Raw genomic sequence first — 19,950 nt, forward strand, 5'->3', positions numbered from 1 at the left:
TCTAATAACGGGGATGAAATCATTATGTTACCATGGGTTTTATTAAAAAAAAAAAGCATTTCATAGGTTTTTTTTCCAGCTTGGTCAGCCTGTCTGTTGCCTGAAATTTCAGAATGTCCCAAAATCCTACAGAATTTAACTAGTAGTTGTTTATTCCTAAGAAGAGATAAATAAGAGAGAATTTTTCTTGTATGTGGAGATAAAGAGTGATCTTCTCGCTGAAAGATATGTATGAATGGCACTTAAAAAGTCAGTGAAGATGATGCTTTTTGCAGGGTGAGATTTATAAATCTGCATTAAAGCTAGCAATATGGCAAACAGCTTAAGCAGCTTATTAGTATTAATTAATAGTGGAAAATGATGCAAAGAAGCAAGCTCATACAGCAGCAGCCAAAAATTAAAAAATAAAATAAACACAAACAAAAATTTCCCATTTCATCTATCCATCCCCTTAAATAGTTTATCTATTTCTTACTTCAATTTCTTCAAACTATTTGCTTTTACAACAATGGATGGAAGCTTGTTCCAGCAATCAACCACCCATCAGCTGAAGGCAAACTTCCTCACATCTATTCTGCAACTATTCTTCCTCAATTTGAATTTATGCCTCTTCATGTGCACAGTCTGAGCAAATGGAAGAATCCCAACAGTATTGAGTTTGCTCAAGCCATTCAAATCCTTAAACACCTCAATCAGATCATGGTGGAGATGGACTATTGTCTGGGAGCCACTGTAGAATTGGTAAACATACATACATGTCCTCTCATGTAATCCCCAAATTTAAATTCTGCATTCCTTATATTTGTGTGACACCATGTCTCTGATATCCCAGCAATATCTGCCTTCGATGTCTTGACCAGCACTTCAAATTCATCAAATCTATTCAATATAGTACATGCAAGTATACATGCACCTGTTCTTACTCTTAGTTACCCTAAAATCTAACACAGTCCATGAATTTACTTGTTTCATGGTGACTCCAAGCAGTTCTTGAAATCTCCAGCACCTTGCTTTCCAGGCTGCTGCTCATTCCAATAGGAGCAGTGCTAGAATCACTTTCACCTCTGGTTACTGTTAATCTTTAGTCTGTGATCCCCCTAAGCTAGCAGTTTTCCAGCCTACCTAACATTGCCTCGATAGTATCAGCACATATTCTTGCACCCTTTCTATTTAAGTGTATCTCATCCCTGTAGAAGCAATCTCATCTGTTAAGAAGAACACACACCATGCTGGAAAAATTCTACCCCATGAGCCTTGCATAATTTCTCAAGGGCTGTATTGATTGACAAGGCTCTCATCATATATGCTCCTATTGTGTCCAGGCAGAATTGCAGACACTTTCAAATTTAACTCTAACTTGCAACTTTTTTTCAACATTGACCTGTACTTTTTAAGTCCACGCATCTATTCCTAATGTCATTAGTGACAACGTGTACAACAGTATCACCTTTTTTGCCCTTAAAAGATATCGGCTCTATAATGTCATCAACTTTTGCCCCTGGCAGACATACCCTGGGTCCTATTCCACCAATTCTTTTTGCACAATATATTTCTGCATTTCCCTGACAATAGATTCACTGACAATAATTAGCTTCTGAGGGACCAGTGCATTCTGCCTTGAAGGTTGCCAATGTGTTGCCTGATGTACAAGAATCAACTCTGGTATTGAGTTGGGCAGCTGAGAGCTTAATAGGCCTCCCATTTTAATTCCTTCGAGGGCACCTACCCTACTGTTCAAACTCTTGTAGATGCCCAGCAGAACACAGATTGGCACCTAATTTCTTCACACTCTCTCTGCACCCAGCACACATAAAGACATCCCCCCGCCGGCTAGATCATGTCCTGTTCCAGAAAGTCTGCACATTTTTTTAGGCTGCCACGCATTGGAGAATCACCCCCTTCAGTTCTCCCCCAGGCCACAGCACTCCTGCTACTTTGTGCCCATTGCTTTGATGCTCTAGTCTGGGACATGAATTCTGTTTAAATACATTTTAATTGATTAACAATGAAAATTAATTGAAATAGTCAGGTTATCTGCATATAAATGCTTCCACAGTTTCAGTAATGTTGTGTTGTAATGAGGTTAATTTTAATTATGAACAGAATTGTACCAAGGACTGAGCCTTGGTGAACTTCTTCATCTTGAACATACTTTTGGGACAGAATATGGTTGTACTGGACTGGGAGAGTTCTTTTGCTCAAAAAGTTGTGGATGAATTATGTATGTTTGTTTCTGCCTTTGTCATGAACATCCAAATTTGTTCTATTTTTCTGAAACTCATATTGAGTAAGACTAAGAAGATTGTGTGTGTCTCAAGAAACCATGTTAGACAATTGTTTAAAATTTTTTTCTAAGATAGCTAGTGAGGGAAATAGTGATTTGGGTTTGTGTGATTTTTCAAAGGTTTCAGAAAGGCTAGTACAAGGTTAGCAGTCCTCACCTCAGATTACAACTCGGTGATGGTCTTTCTCCAATGGAGCCTTTCTCAGCCTTGTATTCTATGGCATTATAAGAGTAGGGAATAGGAGTGATTATGGTTTCTGTTCCTCTTTTCTATGTTTGGATTATTGTTTTAACCTTCCAATCTTATAATGTTTGCTCAGACACTATCAGCGAAGTTATTCTTGTAGGATGAAATCCTTTATTCCTAATTCCACCCTAAAATTTTATCCTTTATGTAAACCTTGATTTTTTTTAAAAAATGTGCTTAGACTGTTCAAGATAAGAATACAGCATATAACGAATAGCTCATATCTATATCTCCAGCTTCATTTTCTGCCTAAACTGGAGGTCACAACAGTAGTACCACAGTTATTAATCAAACTAAACTTGATTTTGAATAGACCAAGAATTAAAACCTGCTTCTTGTCAAAAACAGTAGTTGAACCATCTGGATTCTTACCAAAGCAATTGGCTGCAGCCTCTATCCATCCACGGGTATCCTGTCTTTGTTACAACTTGCTAGTTTCATTGCCTCTTCAGACAGATAAAATTGACTGATTAGGATCCTACTTTTCTTATAACTGTAGCAGCATTTAAAATCGTGATAAAACACCTCTTATGACACCAAACATGCCTCATGCAATATCTTCAGTTGCAATACCCGTGGTCTTCCAGAGGAATTCTGAAGTCTTATTGCCAAACTGCCTTTGTGCTGTGACATGGGAGTCAACTCATTCAACTTATACCACTGTTCAACAACCCACTGCCAATAGGTTAATTTCACAAAATAAGTCTTCTGTTATTTCCTGAGATATTGTATTCATACACCATGGTTCTTGAGATATTGTATTCATACACCTGATAATCAACATTAGGATAGCTATATGTCACAGCTGGTGATTCCTTGAATTTTAAGTGACTACTAAACATCATGATGATTGTTACTTTTGTATCGTGGACAATTTATGTGTATGAATGCTAAAGGTCAAAGATGTATTACTACACTCTTCACTGTCCCAGTGCCACATAGTGAAGAGTTACCAATCCTACTCCACTCCTTATTTGAAGTGTCTTCAGAGGTGGAGGACTCATCTGGTGTACAGGATTATGATTTTGTATGCTCAAGCAAATTTACGCATTTCTCTAATCAGCAAGAATTAGACGACTTAGTCACAGACGTTTCACCAAATATAATGCAAAATTAACCACACTAAAATATATCTCACTTTTTCAGTATCACACAGAATCAACAACTATCTATATATAGATATTTGTTGATTCTATGTGCTACTATTTAGATGTAAAGATTCTTTTGAAGAAGCTGATGTTGATCACAAACCAGAAGGTAGTGGCAGCATGTTTCAATATCTTATAAATGCAAAGGCTCTTTTGCTTCACAATGGGATTAAATTTCATCAGTTCCTATAGCTCCCTTAGCTCATATAAAGGAAGATTAATAAAACAGATGGAATATGTAGGATATAAACTATGAAAGTTACAACTGGGATGTCTGAGGGGATTTCAAGATACATGTTGTGGATGATGGATAAATTTTACAATTTTTTTTAAGAGTATGTAAAAAGGTATAAAAACAATATATAAAATTATTTTCAAATTTAATTACTGGACACAACTGTCACCATTTTGATTTCCTTATTTAAGGAATTGTGATGATATGATAAAATATATGTAAAGATAACATACAAAAGAATGTCTTAAGAATTTGTTTTGTTCTAAATTATATTAATGCAAGACAATTTGATGAATGATTGATTAACTTTCAATCTTGAATATACACTGCCCTACCATTAATATTCAGACACCTGCATATCTACGAATAACCTTTAGTTACAGGAAAACTAATGTGTAAGGAAACATTTAGCCTTCACGACAGCCAATAGTCTCCACCAGTTTTTTTTGTAAATGTCCTCTGATATTTTCTGGAATTCAGTATTTTGGACAGTCTTTTCTCACATGTACTTGATGATTCTATTCATTCCAGAGGTTCTGTATAAGGAGCCCTGGGCTGGCCAGTTCACTTTCATGTCCTCAAACCAGCTTTTGGTTTTTTTTTTTTTTTTTTTTTTTAGGAGCATTAGCAACTAAGGCCATATTGCTCTGGGATATGCGGTGGTCATTCGCTGACCTTTCCGCATCTTCCGTATTTGGTGGTGACGGGCTCGAACACCGGTCTAATCAAGAAGCATGTGATATGCACTACTGCTCCTTCCCACCTGGCTACAGAGGCGCCCTCTCAAACCAGCGTACATCACAGTGTGAGCAGTATAATATGGGGCACTCTCCTGCTGATACAGGCCTTACTTGATGTGCTGCTATAATGTAGATAACACATTATTGTGCAGGATGTTTAGAGAGACTTAAGCATTCATGGTAATGTCCTAAACAACCAATGGTACCAGGCCAAACCATGATAAACGGCCCCAGACCATCACACTGCCTACAGCTAACTTTTTCAGGATGATACAGTCCAGTAGGTAGCTTTCTCCAGGCATCTGGAGAAAATGACTGTCAATTCATGGCTGTCAAGACTGTTGTTGCTACTGTTGTATGATTTTAGGCATCAGCAACACCAAGACCATATTTAACCTTATATATATTATGTCTGTAGATTGCATGTGTTCTATGGTCAATTTGACTGCTTGATGGACAAACAGTTCTGCTACTTTCACTTGAGACTAATGCAGCCACATTGTAAAAAAGGCCCATAAATTCCTCCCATCACCGATGTGATTCACACCCAGGCCTTTTCCACATAGTATGGGATAACAGTGATTATATTTACTGCACTACCTGTAGGGACAACTGCGAGACTGGTAGTTCATGCACTGTGAATCATCACTACAAAGCACTGTTTTCCATGTTTATCGTCCAAGAACAGTGGGCCTTATACCATGCTAGATGGCTGGAGTAACCCTATATCATGCACTGTCCTGCTCACTGTATTAGTGTTGACATGTGTACTACTAATCATCTCAATGAGAGCCTATGCTTGCTGCAGGAACTTTGATCTGCATTCTGAGTGGACAATTCTTTGTGAGGTTCTCCTGTCAGTTTCTATCAGCTTTGGAGGGTTCTGAGTTGTTTTGCAAGGTTTCAGCAGAAGTCTGCTTCCATTTGCAGATCAAATCACAATAGTCAACCTAGGGACCTTCAGTGCCATTGATATATCACTTATAGACATTGTTTATATGGCATCCTATTATCATTCCATGCTAAAAGCCTTAACTCTATTGATTGCAGAATCTTGCACTCACAATCATAGTATTGTCTCTTTGAAGGTCTATGAGCCTATTTATAGTTGAGTCTGGCACAGGTGCTTTAGTAGGATGTGACCAACTATCAATAGAGCTGTCTGGATATTAATGGTAGAACAGTGTATATGATGTAACAGACAAATCCTAAAGATACCTACATTAAGGATATTAGTTGTTTGTTTAGCCAAATGACTTAGAGATTCCCTGTTTTTATCCTCTGCACCCTTTTCCAGATCTAACATGTTGGTAAAGCCAGTTGTACTTGTTAAGCCTGAAGGTTTTGCTGGGAGCTTGAGTGGAGGTAGATTAGCCAGCTGGTCCTGAAATGTATTTAATTAAATATCAATGTTTTGAAATCATATCATCAAATCATAACTCTAAGTTGTGTATTTTTCTACAAAAAATTACCCCCCCCACACAACTCAAAGAAATTATTTGAGTTGCTTTATTTTACAATACAGTGTATTTTATCTACAGTGCTCTCCGCAGAAAATTTTGCCAGTTGGGTGGCCTTATGAAGTAGCTAGGTGGGGAATGTAATACTTTGCAAGATTATAAAATTTTCTATTATTTATAAATGTGATTCATATATATATATATATATATATATATTGAACATTATATTGATTTAATAATGAAAATTCCAACACATATACATAAACACGCAAAGTACTTTTCATTTAAAAAGCAGAATGCTTTAATAACAAATTTAAAAAAAAAAAACATTTTTATTAGAATTCAATGTAAAAAAATAATAATGAAAAACGTTTAAATCTAAATGTTTATTGATTTAACTTCCTACTCATTATGGGTTCTTATTTTGTGTTATTTTATTTCAATATATATTATCATATTTGTGCCCCTTTACGGAGACCAAGACAAACAACGCATCTAACAGTTACAGAATTTAACACGGTGTACTAGCTTATGGAATTATAATACTCAGCTTGCCATTGAGATGGTTGCAGAGTGAGTGAGTCGATACACCAAGTCGACTCAGAAAGTGTCCGAAAGATTTGAATAACAAAAGTGAATCTGATTCGACAAATGTGGCCATCGTTGTCTGTTTCGCATTGTTTCAGCCAACCGGAGAGCGACAGTGGCACAAATCATTGCCGACCCACTATAGTCCCACTGCTAACACCACGACACAGGACTCTACACCTGAACTGGGCGAAAGAACACCGGCACTGGACCTTGGATGGAGATGGGTCTCCTGGTCCGATGAGTCCAGTTTCCAGCTATTTTGAGCAGACAGGAGGGTGCATATCTGGTGGAAACCACACAAAGATATGCACCAGTCATGTCAACAAGGACTGTTCAGGCAGGTAGACAGTCAGTAATGGTCTGGGGCATGTTCAACTGGCACACGTCGGAACCTCTGGTACGTCTAGATGTACCTCTGAATGGTCCGGATTACATGTCCGTCCTTGCAGACCACCTGCATCCCTTCATGGTCATTGTACACCCACAGGGCAATGGAGACTCTTCCAGCAGGACAATGCACCCCCCACAGAGCCGTGGTGATTAGAACATAGTTAAAAGAGCATTCCGCAGATGCTCTTTTAACTATGTGATTGCATCAATAGTGATGCAATCATTCCATCATCATTTTACCACCATGGAAAGGCCTCCCCGTTCACCGGACACGAAACCTGGGGAGCATCTTTGGGATGCTGTGTTGGTTCGAGCTTTGGATCCTCTACCCAGGAATGTGATGGAATTATGGACAGTGGTGCAGCAAGTATGGATGGAAATACCTGTGGAACGCTTTCGTGAGCTAGTGGACTCAATGCCTCGCTGTGTGACTGCCCTTATCCAGGTGAAAGGTGGGTCTACCCGTTACTAGGTGAAAGGTGGGTCTACCCGTTACATGAAAAGTTACAAATCTTGTTAGAGAGTTTGCTTTTGAAAGTCATCTGACTTCTGTATGTAAAAGAAGCCTCACATACTGTTCTTCATTATCAACACAAAATATTTTGAAAAGGTGATTGTATTTGCTATGTGACTTTATTTTATTGATGGTTTTAATAACTATACTGAGAGTGATGAAGAACCAGACTAATTTTTTTGCAACCAGATGATGTCGGTGCACAATGCAGTGTATTGCAAGAACTTTGGGACATATTTCCTTTAGGTGGACTATAAAACTGTTATGTCTTCCAACCATGGAGGCAGCACCATCAGTAGCACAGGATACCAAATTTTACATGATTTTCATCAAAGGTACATGATTTTACAGCAGCAAAAATGGATGCTCCAGTACAGTCAGTTTCTATACATTTTACAATCATCATCAAAATAACAAACGTATGCCATTAAAAGGGCCTTTTGTCAGTAACTCTGGATTCATCAATCTGAATAGAAAATTTTCTCATTTTTAGTTTGTCAACTAGCTGCTCTTCAATGTTAACTGACATCTCATCGATTTGTCTTTGAATTGAATCATTGCTCAATGGCAATGATGCTTTTAAAATGATGGAAGGATTTTGATGCATCACTATTGAAATTACAGTCTCTAATGTGGGTCGTATAACAGTCTCAGCAACTGTACAAACACTACCTGTTTTTTGCAATGATTTCTGCAATTTTATAAGATGCAATCATTCCATCATCATTTGTTTGTTCTTCTCAAATAAGGAAGTAACAGTGTTATGTTGCTCAAAATTCTGTTTTAAATTTTTAAAATATATGATATGTTTACCAACTTTATCAGGATGTTTCCTTTTTAAGTGATCTAAAAGTCTTGATGGTTTCATAGCCTCATTTGAAAAAAACTATTATACATAAGATAAAAGCTGTCTTGAGTCGAATGGGTGGTCAATAAAACCATAAGCTAGATATTCATCCAGATACTGTCGACACTTTTTCTTTTCAGAACTTGACATGATTGATGATGCAAAGAATTAAATAATAAAATATAAACTATTTTTGTTTAACTCTCATAGCCCATTTTGTGTCAAAAATAAACAACTTCCATAATAAATCAATACTAATTGTTGCTTAGAAAGTAGAAACAATAGATAGAAACATTTCCTCATCCCATACTGACCTATAGAATAAACAAAGCCCAGCACACCGCTGCCAATGTCGCAGTTATCGGAATTGCACAAATGCCAAGGATTGCAGAGACATTACCTCTGAAAGCACATAGGCATTTAATGCCTATGAAAAGCTGTTTGTTGTTTGTTATTTGGTTTTTAGGAGCATTAGTAGCTAAGGCCATATTGCTCCGGGGATATGCGGTGGTCATTCCCTGACCTTTCCGCATCCTCCGTATTTGGTGGTGACGGGCTCGAACCCCGGTTAAATCAAGAAGCATGTGCTACGCACTGCTGCTCCTTCCCACCTGGCTACGGAAGCGCCCTATGAAAAGCAAAGGTGGTTGAATTAAACCATGCCCATTATCTTCCTTTTATCAAAATTTCTCACTCACTCCTAATATAATTCAACCACCTTTGCTTTTTGACCAATGAGAGAAATTAAATATTAAGGAATAAGATGTTGTCGGGTAGGGTTAAACTTTGGAGGGCCACAAACCACTGTAATACCCATGATTTTTTTGCCCCCAAAAACCAATTTTTGCCCCCATTGAGAATCTCTGGGGTAGATGAAAATTCTGAAGTTCCAAATTTTACACTAAAAAGCATGCAGAAAAGCATAAACTTAGCTGAGCAATTAGATTCTTATTTTCTGAATGCAGCTCCTTTGACTGAAAGGAGCACAAAGTTCAAAAGGGAGCTTCAAAAATGCTTAGCTCCATACCATGAAACAGAGATCTATCAAGCAAAAGCAAACAAACCAGATTACTGATTTTTTTTAAAGAGAACAGAAGACACATGAAATCTATATGCTACAGAAAAAAGTTCAGTAGGTGAAAATATTCTGTAACAGAGACCATTTGATTGGGCTTGGCAGTGATGAAGAGGAAGAAAATTAAATGAACATACATTATCTGACATATATATATCATGCTTGTTTAGTTATTACCATTTTTAATAAAAATTAAGTTTCCAATAGATATAAAAAAAAAAAAAAAAAAAATGGTGTATTTTCATTAGCTTTTGGAATGTAACCCCCCTTTTTGTTCTGATCCTTAGTCCCACATATCACAGATCAGTCATGTATATTCATCCAGAAGTCAGTTGTGATGGAAAGATGATTTTTTTTTTGGATATCTTGAAATCTCTATAGCAACCACACCAATTTTGGTTTCGATCTGAGAATTAATTTTTTTTTCTTTGCAGTACTGGATAAAGTGGAATACAGAACAGTGGTTTAGTTTCTCTTTCTTCTTCAAAGAACTAGCTGCAGAACTCCAAATTAGTGTAGTGTTTGTAGAGAACATCATCCATCAACATTTGTATATGAGTAAAGTAACTGATATGCAGCTGTCAAAAGCAGTTTTTTTTATTTTTGAGTAGTTGTTGGCGCATCGGCTTCTGTGACCATAATGCACATCCCAAGGTTTTTGCAGTACTTTGATCCAAGCCCGAGGCGGGATTCGAACCCGCGACCTTTGGGTTGCCAGGTAGGCACTTTACCCACCCGGCTAGCCCGGTCGGCTGTCAAAAGCAGTAAAGCAGTCAGTTTACTGCTAGGTGGGTTCCCAGACTTTTGCCCATTACCAGAAGAAGCAAAGGGCACAATGTGCACATGAAATGTTGTCGGTGTGCCAGGAAAAGCAAGGTTTTTTTTACCCAGCTAGTAAAGATGGATGAAACTTGGATGCATCACTACGATCTTGAAACTAAACAAATGTCAAAATAATGGAAGCATGCAGAATCATTAACCCCACCCCCCCAAAGGCAAAGACACATCCAAGTGCTGGCAAGGTGATGCTGTCAGTTTTTTAGGATAGCATGGTGTAATACTAACAGATTACCTTCAAAACGGCTGTACTGTGATGAAGATTATTCCAACCTCACTGCTATAAAAGAAAAAGACGTAAAAAGCTGTCAAATGGTGTGCACCTGCTCCACGATAATGCCACATAAAATATATGCCACAGACTATACGTGACAAACTCATGACTCACGCCGGAAATATCCCTCAAAATGGCTGTACTGTGATGATTCCAACCTCACTGCTATAAAAGAAAAAGACATTAAAAGCTGTCAAATGGTGTGCACCTGCTCCACGATAATGCCACAGACTATACAAGTGACAAACTCATGACTCACACTGGAAATATCCCTAAAAGGCATTTTCGTGAGCCACGATTTCCTCGGATGATGTACTGAAAATGGATCTCCTAACAACTATTATTTAGGTAAAATCTGAACTTAAAAAAATTTTAAGGTCAAAATTTAAATTTACAGTATATTATAGAAATTGAACTGTTACCAAAACTTTATCCACTAGTGAAGTTAAAATTAAGCTACCAAAAATTTAATTTAGCAGAAATACTTCCAACTTAAAACATGTCTGCTCTTTGACTGTCTACAGTAGAGTAAGTTTACTGATGATGCAAACAAGGGCAGAGTGATAAATGACAGTAATAAGGGTTTGCTACTTAACAAGAACTGTATAAATTAGGAAGATGGTCTACAAAGCAGCAGTTGAGTTTAACTTTGATAAATGCACTTGGGGAGAAATAATCCCTGAATAATGTCACTTGGGTGATACCAAACTCAAGGTAATGGAAAAGAACTAGATGTAATTGTAGTCTGACACGAAGTTCAATTACCAGTTTAGCCAGGCTGCTATGATAGCTCGTGTGTGTGTGGGGGGGGGGGAAGGTTCTGTCAGTGATATACAGGAACTTTGCCAGCAGGGAAAAGGTGATGATTATCCCATTGTATAAGGCAATGTTAGATTGCATCTTAAAGTACACAATAGAGAATAGAGTACTCTTACTGAGAAAGATTTCCATTCCAATTGCAGCATCTGGAAACTAGGATCCAGTGAGGGGAGATAGACCTCATATGTGTGTAAGGTTTTAAATGTGTTGCGTAAACTAAATGCTGATGGCATCCCTACTCTTTCTTGGATAATGCACATAAGGGGACATAAATTGAAAATGGGATGGCTGCAGGATAGATGAGAAAATATTTTCTTTTGGCCAAAGAATAATTATCGTTGTAACAAACTTTCATATGATGTTGTGGAAGTGAAGAGCCTGAATAAATTTAAAGAGGAATAATTTTTTTTTTTGGCTGATGTTGTATAAGCTAGCTATCTTGTATCATTTGCTTACTTACTACTGATACAAAAAAAAATAATAAAAAATAATATATATATATATATATATGTTGTTTACAGTATCATCTCAAAGGTCACACACTCTCATAGTCATCATAGAATAGTCTTCACATTTTTGGGAAAATTACATTTTTAGAAAAATTTAACATACATAAGATTTTAACCAGATGCTAATACAAGTAATTCTTTAACTTTGCACAATTAAACTTGCCTGCATACGTTCAGCTTGCAATCGAAGATTTTCATCTTTTACATGGCTTAGAGCTAATCGGAGGTCCTGCATTTGCCTTACTAATAACGGAGAATCCCTTACAGTAGCATTTCCTGTAGAAGCAGTTCCAGTAAGAGTAGGACTAGTAGGAGATGATACTAAAAAGGAAAATAATAGTAAACAAAAGCTATACTTACAAATTTGTAAGAATAAAATCTGAAGACTTACCTTGAGAAATTTCTAAGACTACTAAAATTTGTTATCTTTTGGAGCAGTCATGCAACGCACAACCCTGAACTTACTATGCAGCTTCCTTGTATAGTAAACTCTTTATAATTCCCATTTATAATGCTATCCTGCTTTTAACAGTCTTTTCTTCTCATCCCATGATCCATCATGTGCTGTGGGGGTCTGGCTAATAATACTCTCCAGCTTTTAGTGCTTTTTAGGGCCGGTCCCTTCATATGCACTCTAATAAATACAATGAACAGTTCATGTGGAAAAAAATGTTCTATCAAATTTACACTTCCAGCTAATCAACCTTCATTGTAGTCGTGAGCTTAAAGTAAAATTCAAAGAGGATTCGCTAAATATTTGTGTCCCCCACAGTTTTTGTTGATGATTTTTAGGTAGATCAACAACTTAATATCATGTTGAATTATTGTGTATTATGTCTATACTGGTGTGTGTTCATGGGCCTGCTTGCATGCTGTATGAAGTGAAAAAAATGTGACCCAAACTAATAATTCACAGGGGGGGACCCCTACATCTACTGAGATTGGCTAACTACAGTCCCAACTGAAGAGGCCTTAAGAAATTCCTCCGTTCTATGCTGGCACTCAAACCCATACCTCTCCCCACAGGATAAATATTCTAACCTATATTAGAAAGCAGCAGTTTATGCAGTTTGTTTCAAAGTACATCTGTGAACATGCTTCTTCATTAATTAAATGAAACAAATCAGTGTAAAATGAAAATCTGAATTTGAAGTGAGTTATACAACAGACAAGTATCACAAATGAAAAGTTCAACTATTTATATCATTTAATTATATCAATTGTATGCCAGAAATAAAAATTCTGTTATTACAGAATATTTGAGAATTTAGTTAAACACATTTTGTTCTATGTGGTACATTGATGAACATCAAAATGATAATGTGGTTCCTTCAACATAAAGACTGAGGATCATTGCGCTATTTGCTATCTTGTCACTTGTGAGGGAAGTGATAAACTGCCCATAAAAATGTTTGTTTTAATTTAGTTTAATGGGGAGGGAGGGGGATACCAGGCATGACACACAGTGAAAATTTTCGCTGTATAATTGTCACACTTCTGTTTTCAGGTTGAAAATTGGCATTAAAAATGTGATGATTCCATGCATAATATGTCTTGATATATTTTAATTTTTTTGGGAATTTAAATTTATAAGTAATTTGTTATTTTTGTTGGAAATTTTATTATTGTAAAATATTTCAAACTTGGCTTTCATTTGCATTATATAACTTATATTTACTTTTTCCTTCTGATTATGCCAGAAATACGTTTTACCACTTAGAAGAATATCGCTTATTCTGTACGGACTTCTTTACAAAAATTAAATAAATACCTAATCCATGAACATATCCTGAAGTCTTGGAGAGCCCTTCTAAAAGTGCTTTCTTTGACAGCATTTTCAATTTGTCTTTTAGTTCTCCTCGTTCAGTTTCCAGTGCATCAATATCTGCCTGAAGGTGGTCTAATGTTTCTTCAAATTCTCTAGAAATTTCAAAAGAAAACTATTTTCACACAATGTTTCATTTTACTGTTCTACTTGCACAGAGAATTCATACCCAAACTACTAGCACAGTCAATTATAAACTAAGGTGGGTATTTTAAAAGTTTCTGGCCTACCATGTATTTTATTATTTGAATACAAAATAAGTATGATAATATCAAATTACAAAAATTTATATGCAAGTAACTTAATTTTTAGAGTAAAACTTTAAATATTATTTTTTGGTTTAAAAAAGTAATGTCTACCAAAAAATCAATAATTTCACAAAAGAAGAGGGCTGTGCAGTAATGAAATACCTTTACTTGACAGGATTGTCTGGAAAACAAATCCAAGAGGATATGATGAAGACATTACTCAATGATTACCATATATAGCAATGGCATATAAACATATCCTTTGTATTTTCAAAAGAAATGAACAAGAAAAAAATTTTCATTAAGTGCCAAAAGGTTTAAATATAAATGACAACATGGACAGTGTTAATAGGGCATGGATAATCCGTTCAATGAAACAATTTTATGCATGAGCATCGGCATGCTGGCAAACTAAAGAGCAGTTTGTGGAGTGGCATCAGGAAGGATCCCCCTGCCAAGATTTTTCTAAGTGCACTATCAGCTCCCAAAGGGGAAGGCATCAGCATTTTTGATTGCCTTTAACTCTGTTTCTTTCAAAAGGATTAATCCATAATGGGTGAATATTATTCTTATTTTCTACTGAAATTTCAAAATCAGGCCCATGGGGAAACTCTCCAAAGGAATCCTCTTTCTATCCATGACAACACGTGCAGTTAAAAGTTTCAACTAACCATGAACACAATGATTTATTAAATTATGTCACACCTGCCATATTTACCAGTTAGGGTCCTCTTGAATTACTACCTGCCGTGTGTATTGACAAAATATTTGAAAGAGTGTTACTTTTTGGACATTTGTTATTCATGCAATTGGGGAGTGGCTAGAGGGCAAGGCAAAACAAGAGAGTGTAGAAAAGATGAGGGAATATTGCATCAAGTGTGTGACTATGTCAGATGTAAACTGATTTGTTTCCAGAGTGTTAATTCTTTCTTTCTTTTGGTAGGTCATTAACTTTTAAAATTAACTTTGAATAAGAGGTAGGTTAAGTTTATGAATTCAATGTGAAATCTTATCTCCTGGCCTTAATCTGGGGGAGGAAGGGGATCTTTTTTAAACATAAAATAGGTTAATGATGCATAATATGAGAAGTGTTACAAAGTAAAATAAATTGGATGATATTAGACAATGTGAAGAAATAGAAGTAAACTCACTACTGTGATATTTTAAACTAGCACGAGCTTCATTAAATAAGTTTCAAGTAAAATGTGGCTATGGTTAATCTTTTGTAGAGTGACATTCCTGATCATGTCTGGGGCTCCTAAACTAAATTTTCCACTCTGTGGGTGAGTTTATTCATGAAATTTTAAAAATACATAAAAAGGAAAACTTTCAATGTAAAAAAGCTTTTAAGTAATTTTTTTCTTATTTTGATTTTGTTGTCCAATATTGAGTGAAATTATTTCAAAAATCAAATCAAATTACATCTTAAAAAAAAAAAAACAAACTGAAAACTCTCATTGCTTCATTTAAGTGTAATACTCTTCCATATCTATTTATGTATCACTTATTCAATTTGATCAACTTTGGGATCTGAATTCCATAGAAATTTGGCTTTTATAAGCCAAAACAGCACAACTGCTGACAGGTGGCTAACAGAAAACAGATCTTGTGTATCCTTTGGTGCCAGTTACTAATCTTATTGCTGTTGTTGTTGTTATTTTGGTTTTTAGGAGCATTAGCAACTAAGGCCATATTGCTCTGGGGGTATGCGGTGGTCATTCTCTGACCTTTCCGCATCCTCCATATTTGGTGGTGACGGGCTCGAACCCCGGTCTAATCAAGAAGCGTGTGCTACGCACTGCTACTCCTTCTCACCTGGCTACGGAGGCACCTTCTAACTAATCTTATTGCACTTCTTGGCACATTACCATAGACACAGACCTCTTATTTAGTTGATTTCCCTGGAATTAGTTTCCCATTTGTCTGAAATATCATTACTCTTGGCATATCAACTTTTGTAAGTGTTACTTTGACCATATCATCCTTCCTGTCTCTCCCCACACCAACTAGCAGTTTCCCTGTAAATTTGCCAATATCATCGAGGAGAATTTAAGGGTTCTGGAGGGGATGGCATGTTATTATGAAAATTTTCCCAATAAAAATAAATCCTCTTGAACCAGAGCAGTATGCACTTAATAATTCTGCTCTGGGGTCTGAATCACCCTCTATTCAAGACATACCAGATGATTGATAGTGGAGTTCTATCCACACATTTCTTTAGTAATTTAATTTCATCTACTAATACACCAAGTTTTAATGTGAGATCAATACACTCCTTATAGTCAGAAGGAAAAAAAAAAAGAAAAAGAAAATTGGTTGAACTAGGATTACCTACTAGATGGACCTTGGAATACATGCCACAGTCTACACAAGCAATGATTTCATGATTCATACATGAATCGCAACCATACCCACCTGAGCCATGATATCCTTGGAAGAAGTTTTCAAAGTGGACCTTGTGGCAACCATTATTAACATAAGAATTAAACTTAAAAATATTACAGTAATTTAGCAATTATCAAACTTTATTATTGAACTTCTATTTTTTATTATACGATATTACTTACTTTTCTTTCTTTTTCAGCATCATTTTTGTTTCATCCAGCTGCCTCTGAATGCGTTCTACACGTTCATCACTGTCCCTTGTTGCTACTTCTAATTTTTTTTCAGCCATTTCTTTGCGAACATGCATCTCACTAAGTTCTTCACTCTAGAAAAGAACAAAATTCATTTATTTTATTATCAATTTTTATGTTTTATAATGAGTAAAATCATTTAAAATAAATACAAAATTCATTGCAAGCAGAACGAATAGTAACAGTAGCCAATTGAATAGCACCTTAGAAAAGGAATATCTTAGAGGTAATTAGAGCATTTATTTTTCAATTACTGGATTTATTTATGAATATTTGAAACGACTTTTTTCTTTTTTGGCATTCAGATTTCAGGAATTACCTAAAAATTGTGAACATCCTTAAAAAAAACCAAAAAAAAAAAAAAAAAAACCCAGGTATTTAACCATATCCGAACAGTCAGAAACAACTGAATGATCATAAAGTGCACTCCCTCCCACTCCACCGAGGAGATATTTTCTTTGCTCTTGGAGTCGAGAAATAATTTGTTATTAAAATATAAAATACTTCAAAATATAATGAAATAAAATAGTTACTATAACTAAAATCAGCTACACTATGTGCAGCTGATTTTAGTTATACTATGTTTAGCCGATTTTAGATTTGTATTTTTCAGCTCTGTCTTTATATTCCTGGAATCTCTGTGGAAGATTTTATGGATGCTTTTGAAAATGTTTCTTTTATGGCATCTGCCATAGCTAAAGGATCAAATATTTCTCCCCACTGCCCACCTGCCCTGTTGTAGCACTGGAATGGATAGTTTTGATAAATTCTCATCATTTCACAACTTATTCCATATATTACATGAGAATTTGTTCTCCTCTTTATTGCTGAGGTAAAGTTGACTCAAGATTTTTTTATTCTATCGTAGAACTCTCAGCAATAAGCTTTCTGCACGAAATGGGTCCCTAGTAGTGAATTTTTTGTGGAATTTTGAGGGTTTTTTTAAATAAACACTCTGTACATGAATGTTTTAAAAGATTAATATGCTCTTATTAATCCCCAACATTTAAAGTAACTTTGTCAAAAATTATATGAGATTTAAAAAAAAAAAAAAAATTGTACAAAAATCTGTAAATAAAACCAGTCATTTATTTGATGCAATAATATCTTCTACATTTATTTATGTATTACTTGATTTGGTTTTATCAAATTCTGGACCGGAATTCCACAGAAATCCTTGAATTTTGACTTTTCTAAACCAAAATCATACAACTGAGGTGAACGGGTGTGTTTCCTCCAATTTTCAAAGCTGTTTTTGCATTACCATCCATTATAAACTGTCTACAATTGGAAACAGATAAGAGATGGCAATAGGTAAATGAGCATTAAAGGAAATGTAATGTTTGAAGCAACTTTCAAAACATAGATCTATGTGCATATGTAGCTGTACATTGTGTATTACAATGTTTGTAAACTAGGTATGTTGACTTGATTGAGGTATTTAATGCTTTAAAAGAGTTAAATACACACACATACACACACAAAATAAATAATTAAAAAGAGCCCACACACAAAAATCATAGATATATACTTATGCACTGCTGAAAAATAGTTAAGGAACCAGTATTATTCTTTATTGATGATAGAAAATAGATTTGGGGAAGGCTCAGATTATAATAACATATTTGACTGTGTTCAATACTTACTTTAAATTTTAGGGCTTTCTTCAATTCCAAGACATCAGCTTCACGAGCATCCAGCTTAAGCTTTAGACTTTCCAGATCTTTAGCTTCACCCTTCACTGCCTGAGCACGCAGGTATACAGGGGGTAAAGGCTAAACCAAATAAAGAAAAGATTCTATATAAGCTGATTGAGCTGTATAATCTCAGAAATTTATTCTATGCCAAAGTAATAACAATGCAAAAGCTAGGTTTGCAAATTTGTTTTGCATAATGGAACTGCTTGCATACAACTGTATTTACATAAAAATTAATAGGCTTAAGGACATTGAAGCTTACAGTTTAAACTATTAAAATTTAAGAATTTTAATGAATTTGAGCAGGAATATCCGATTTCAATGCGTTTTTACTGATTTGTACAATTTCATTAAATTGCTGTATCTAACTGCTTTGGCTAAATTTCTCATGAGTGACTTTTGTATAAATGGAATGATGTCACATTAGCAGCAAGATACACCATAAATAAAGAGATGGCTAAGTGGAAGAAGACAGTGATTATAAATGGCCATTGTTCTTCATAGATGTATGTCATGAGCAAAATTCAACAAGGATTGGTTCTGGTCCCTTACTGTTTGCGACATTTATTAATGACATTGATGTAATTTGAATATTTCAAATCTTGTGTCATTGATGACTTGAAATACTCATCAGTGCTATTTCAGTAAGATTTAGATGAATTATTCAGATGGGCTGAAATGTATCCTTTACCACTGTTGAGATGCGTGCTCAAAACATTCAAGGCTTTATACACCTCAATCAGATCACTTTGCAGGTGCCTAGTCTCCAGACACTGTAATTTGCTAAACTTAAGAGCAACCCTTTGTTCCATTAACTAATCTTTTTCCCCTTCTCTGTACTTGTTCCAACAGCTCTACATCCTTCTTAAAATGAGGCCTCCAGACCTGTATACAGTACTCAAGGTGTGGCCAGACCATTGCCGTATACAAGGGATAATCACCTCCTTATCCTTGCTAGAAAAATTCCTGTATATCATTGACAAGACACCATGAGCTACTCTTGCAGACCTTCTGCACTGCTCAGAAAACTTCATATCTGACTGCACAATTACCTCCAGGTCCTTTTCACTCTCTACCACTGTCAGTGTAGTACCACACAGTTGATTCGTTATTCTGGGGTTACTGCTTCCCATATGCAGTACTTGACATTTGTCAATGTTAAATTTCAGTTGCCCATCTCAGCCCATCTGCTTAACTTTTCTAGATCCTGTTGCAGCAATGTACTGTCATTAGTGTCATTAACAACCCTGCTGACCTTCGTATTGTCTGCAAACTTGGACATTAAGCCTGATATATCATCATCAATATCATTAATGAATACAGAAAACAACAATGGACCCAACACTGAACCCTGGGGGACTCCACTAATAACATTAGTCCACGAAGAGCAGTGTCCATTGATTACCAATGAAATGTAACAGTAGTAAATGTAGAATCTTGTATTTGAGTAGAAGCTTAGGATAACATAGGGATAATTATAGTCTGATATAAATTTCTTTGAGCAGTCCAAAGAGAAGCTGCTAGGACAAAAATGGCTGTTTATTTCACTGTATGCATAAAGTATCGTTGGGTGG

The 19,950-nt window shown here is 35.8% G+C and overlaps 1 protein-coding gene across 1 annotated transcript in view; it reads right to left on the reverse strand.

Annotated features, from left to right (window-relative positions):
* LOC150087392 (dynactin subunit 1-like) overlaps positions 1-19,950 on the reverse strand; it is a gene marked incomplete in the record, with an annotated part of 260,166 nt that overhangs the window by 18,267 nt on the left and 221,949 nt on the right. The window contains 5 exon segments of the mRNA XM_090372464.1: positions 5,877-6,038; positions 12,134-12,291; positions 13,742-13,890; positions 16,611-16,753; positions 18,326-18,454. Coding sequence (XP_090228590.1) covers positions 5,877-6,038; positions 12,134-12,291; positions 13,742-13,890; positions 16,611-16,753; positions 18,326-18,454 — 741 coding nt within the window.

Source organism: Mastigoproctus giganteus, chromosome 4 (assembly GCF_048544385.1).
Source record: "Mastigoproctus giganteus isolate SK-2022 chromosome 4, ASM4854438v1, whole genome shotgun sequence".
In the NCBI taxonomy this organism is placed as follows: domain Eukaryota; kingdom Metazoa; phylum Arthropoda; class Arachnida; order Uropygi; family Thelyphonidae; genus Mastigoproctus; species Mastigoproctus giganteus.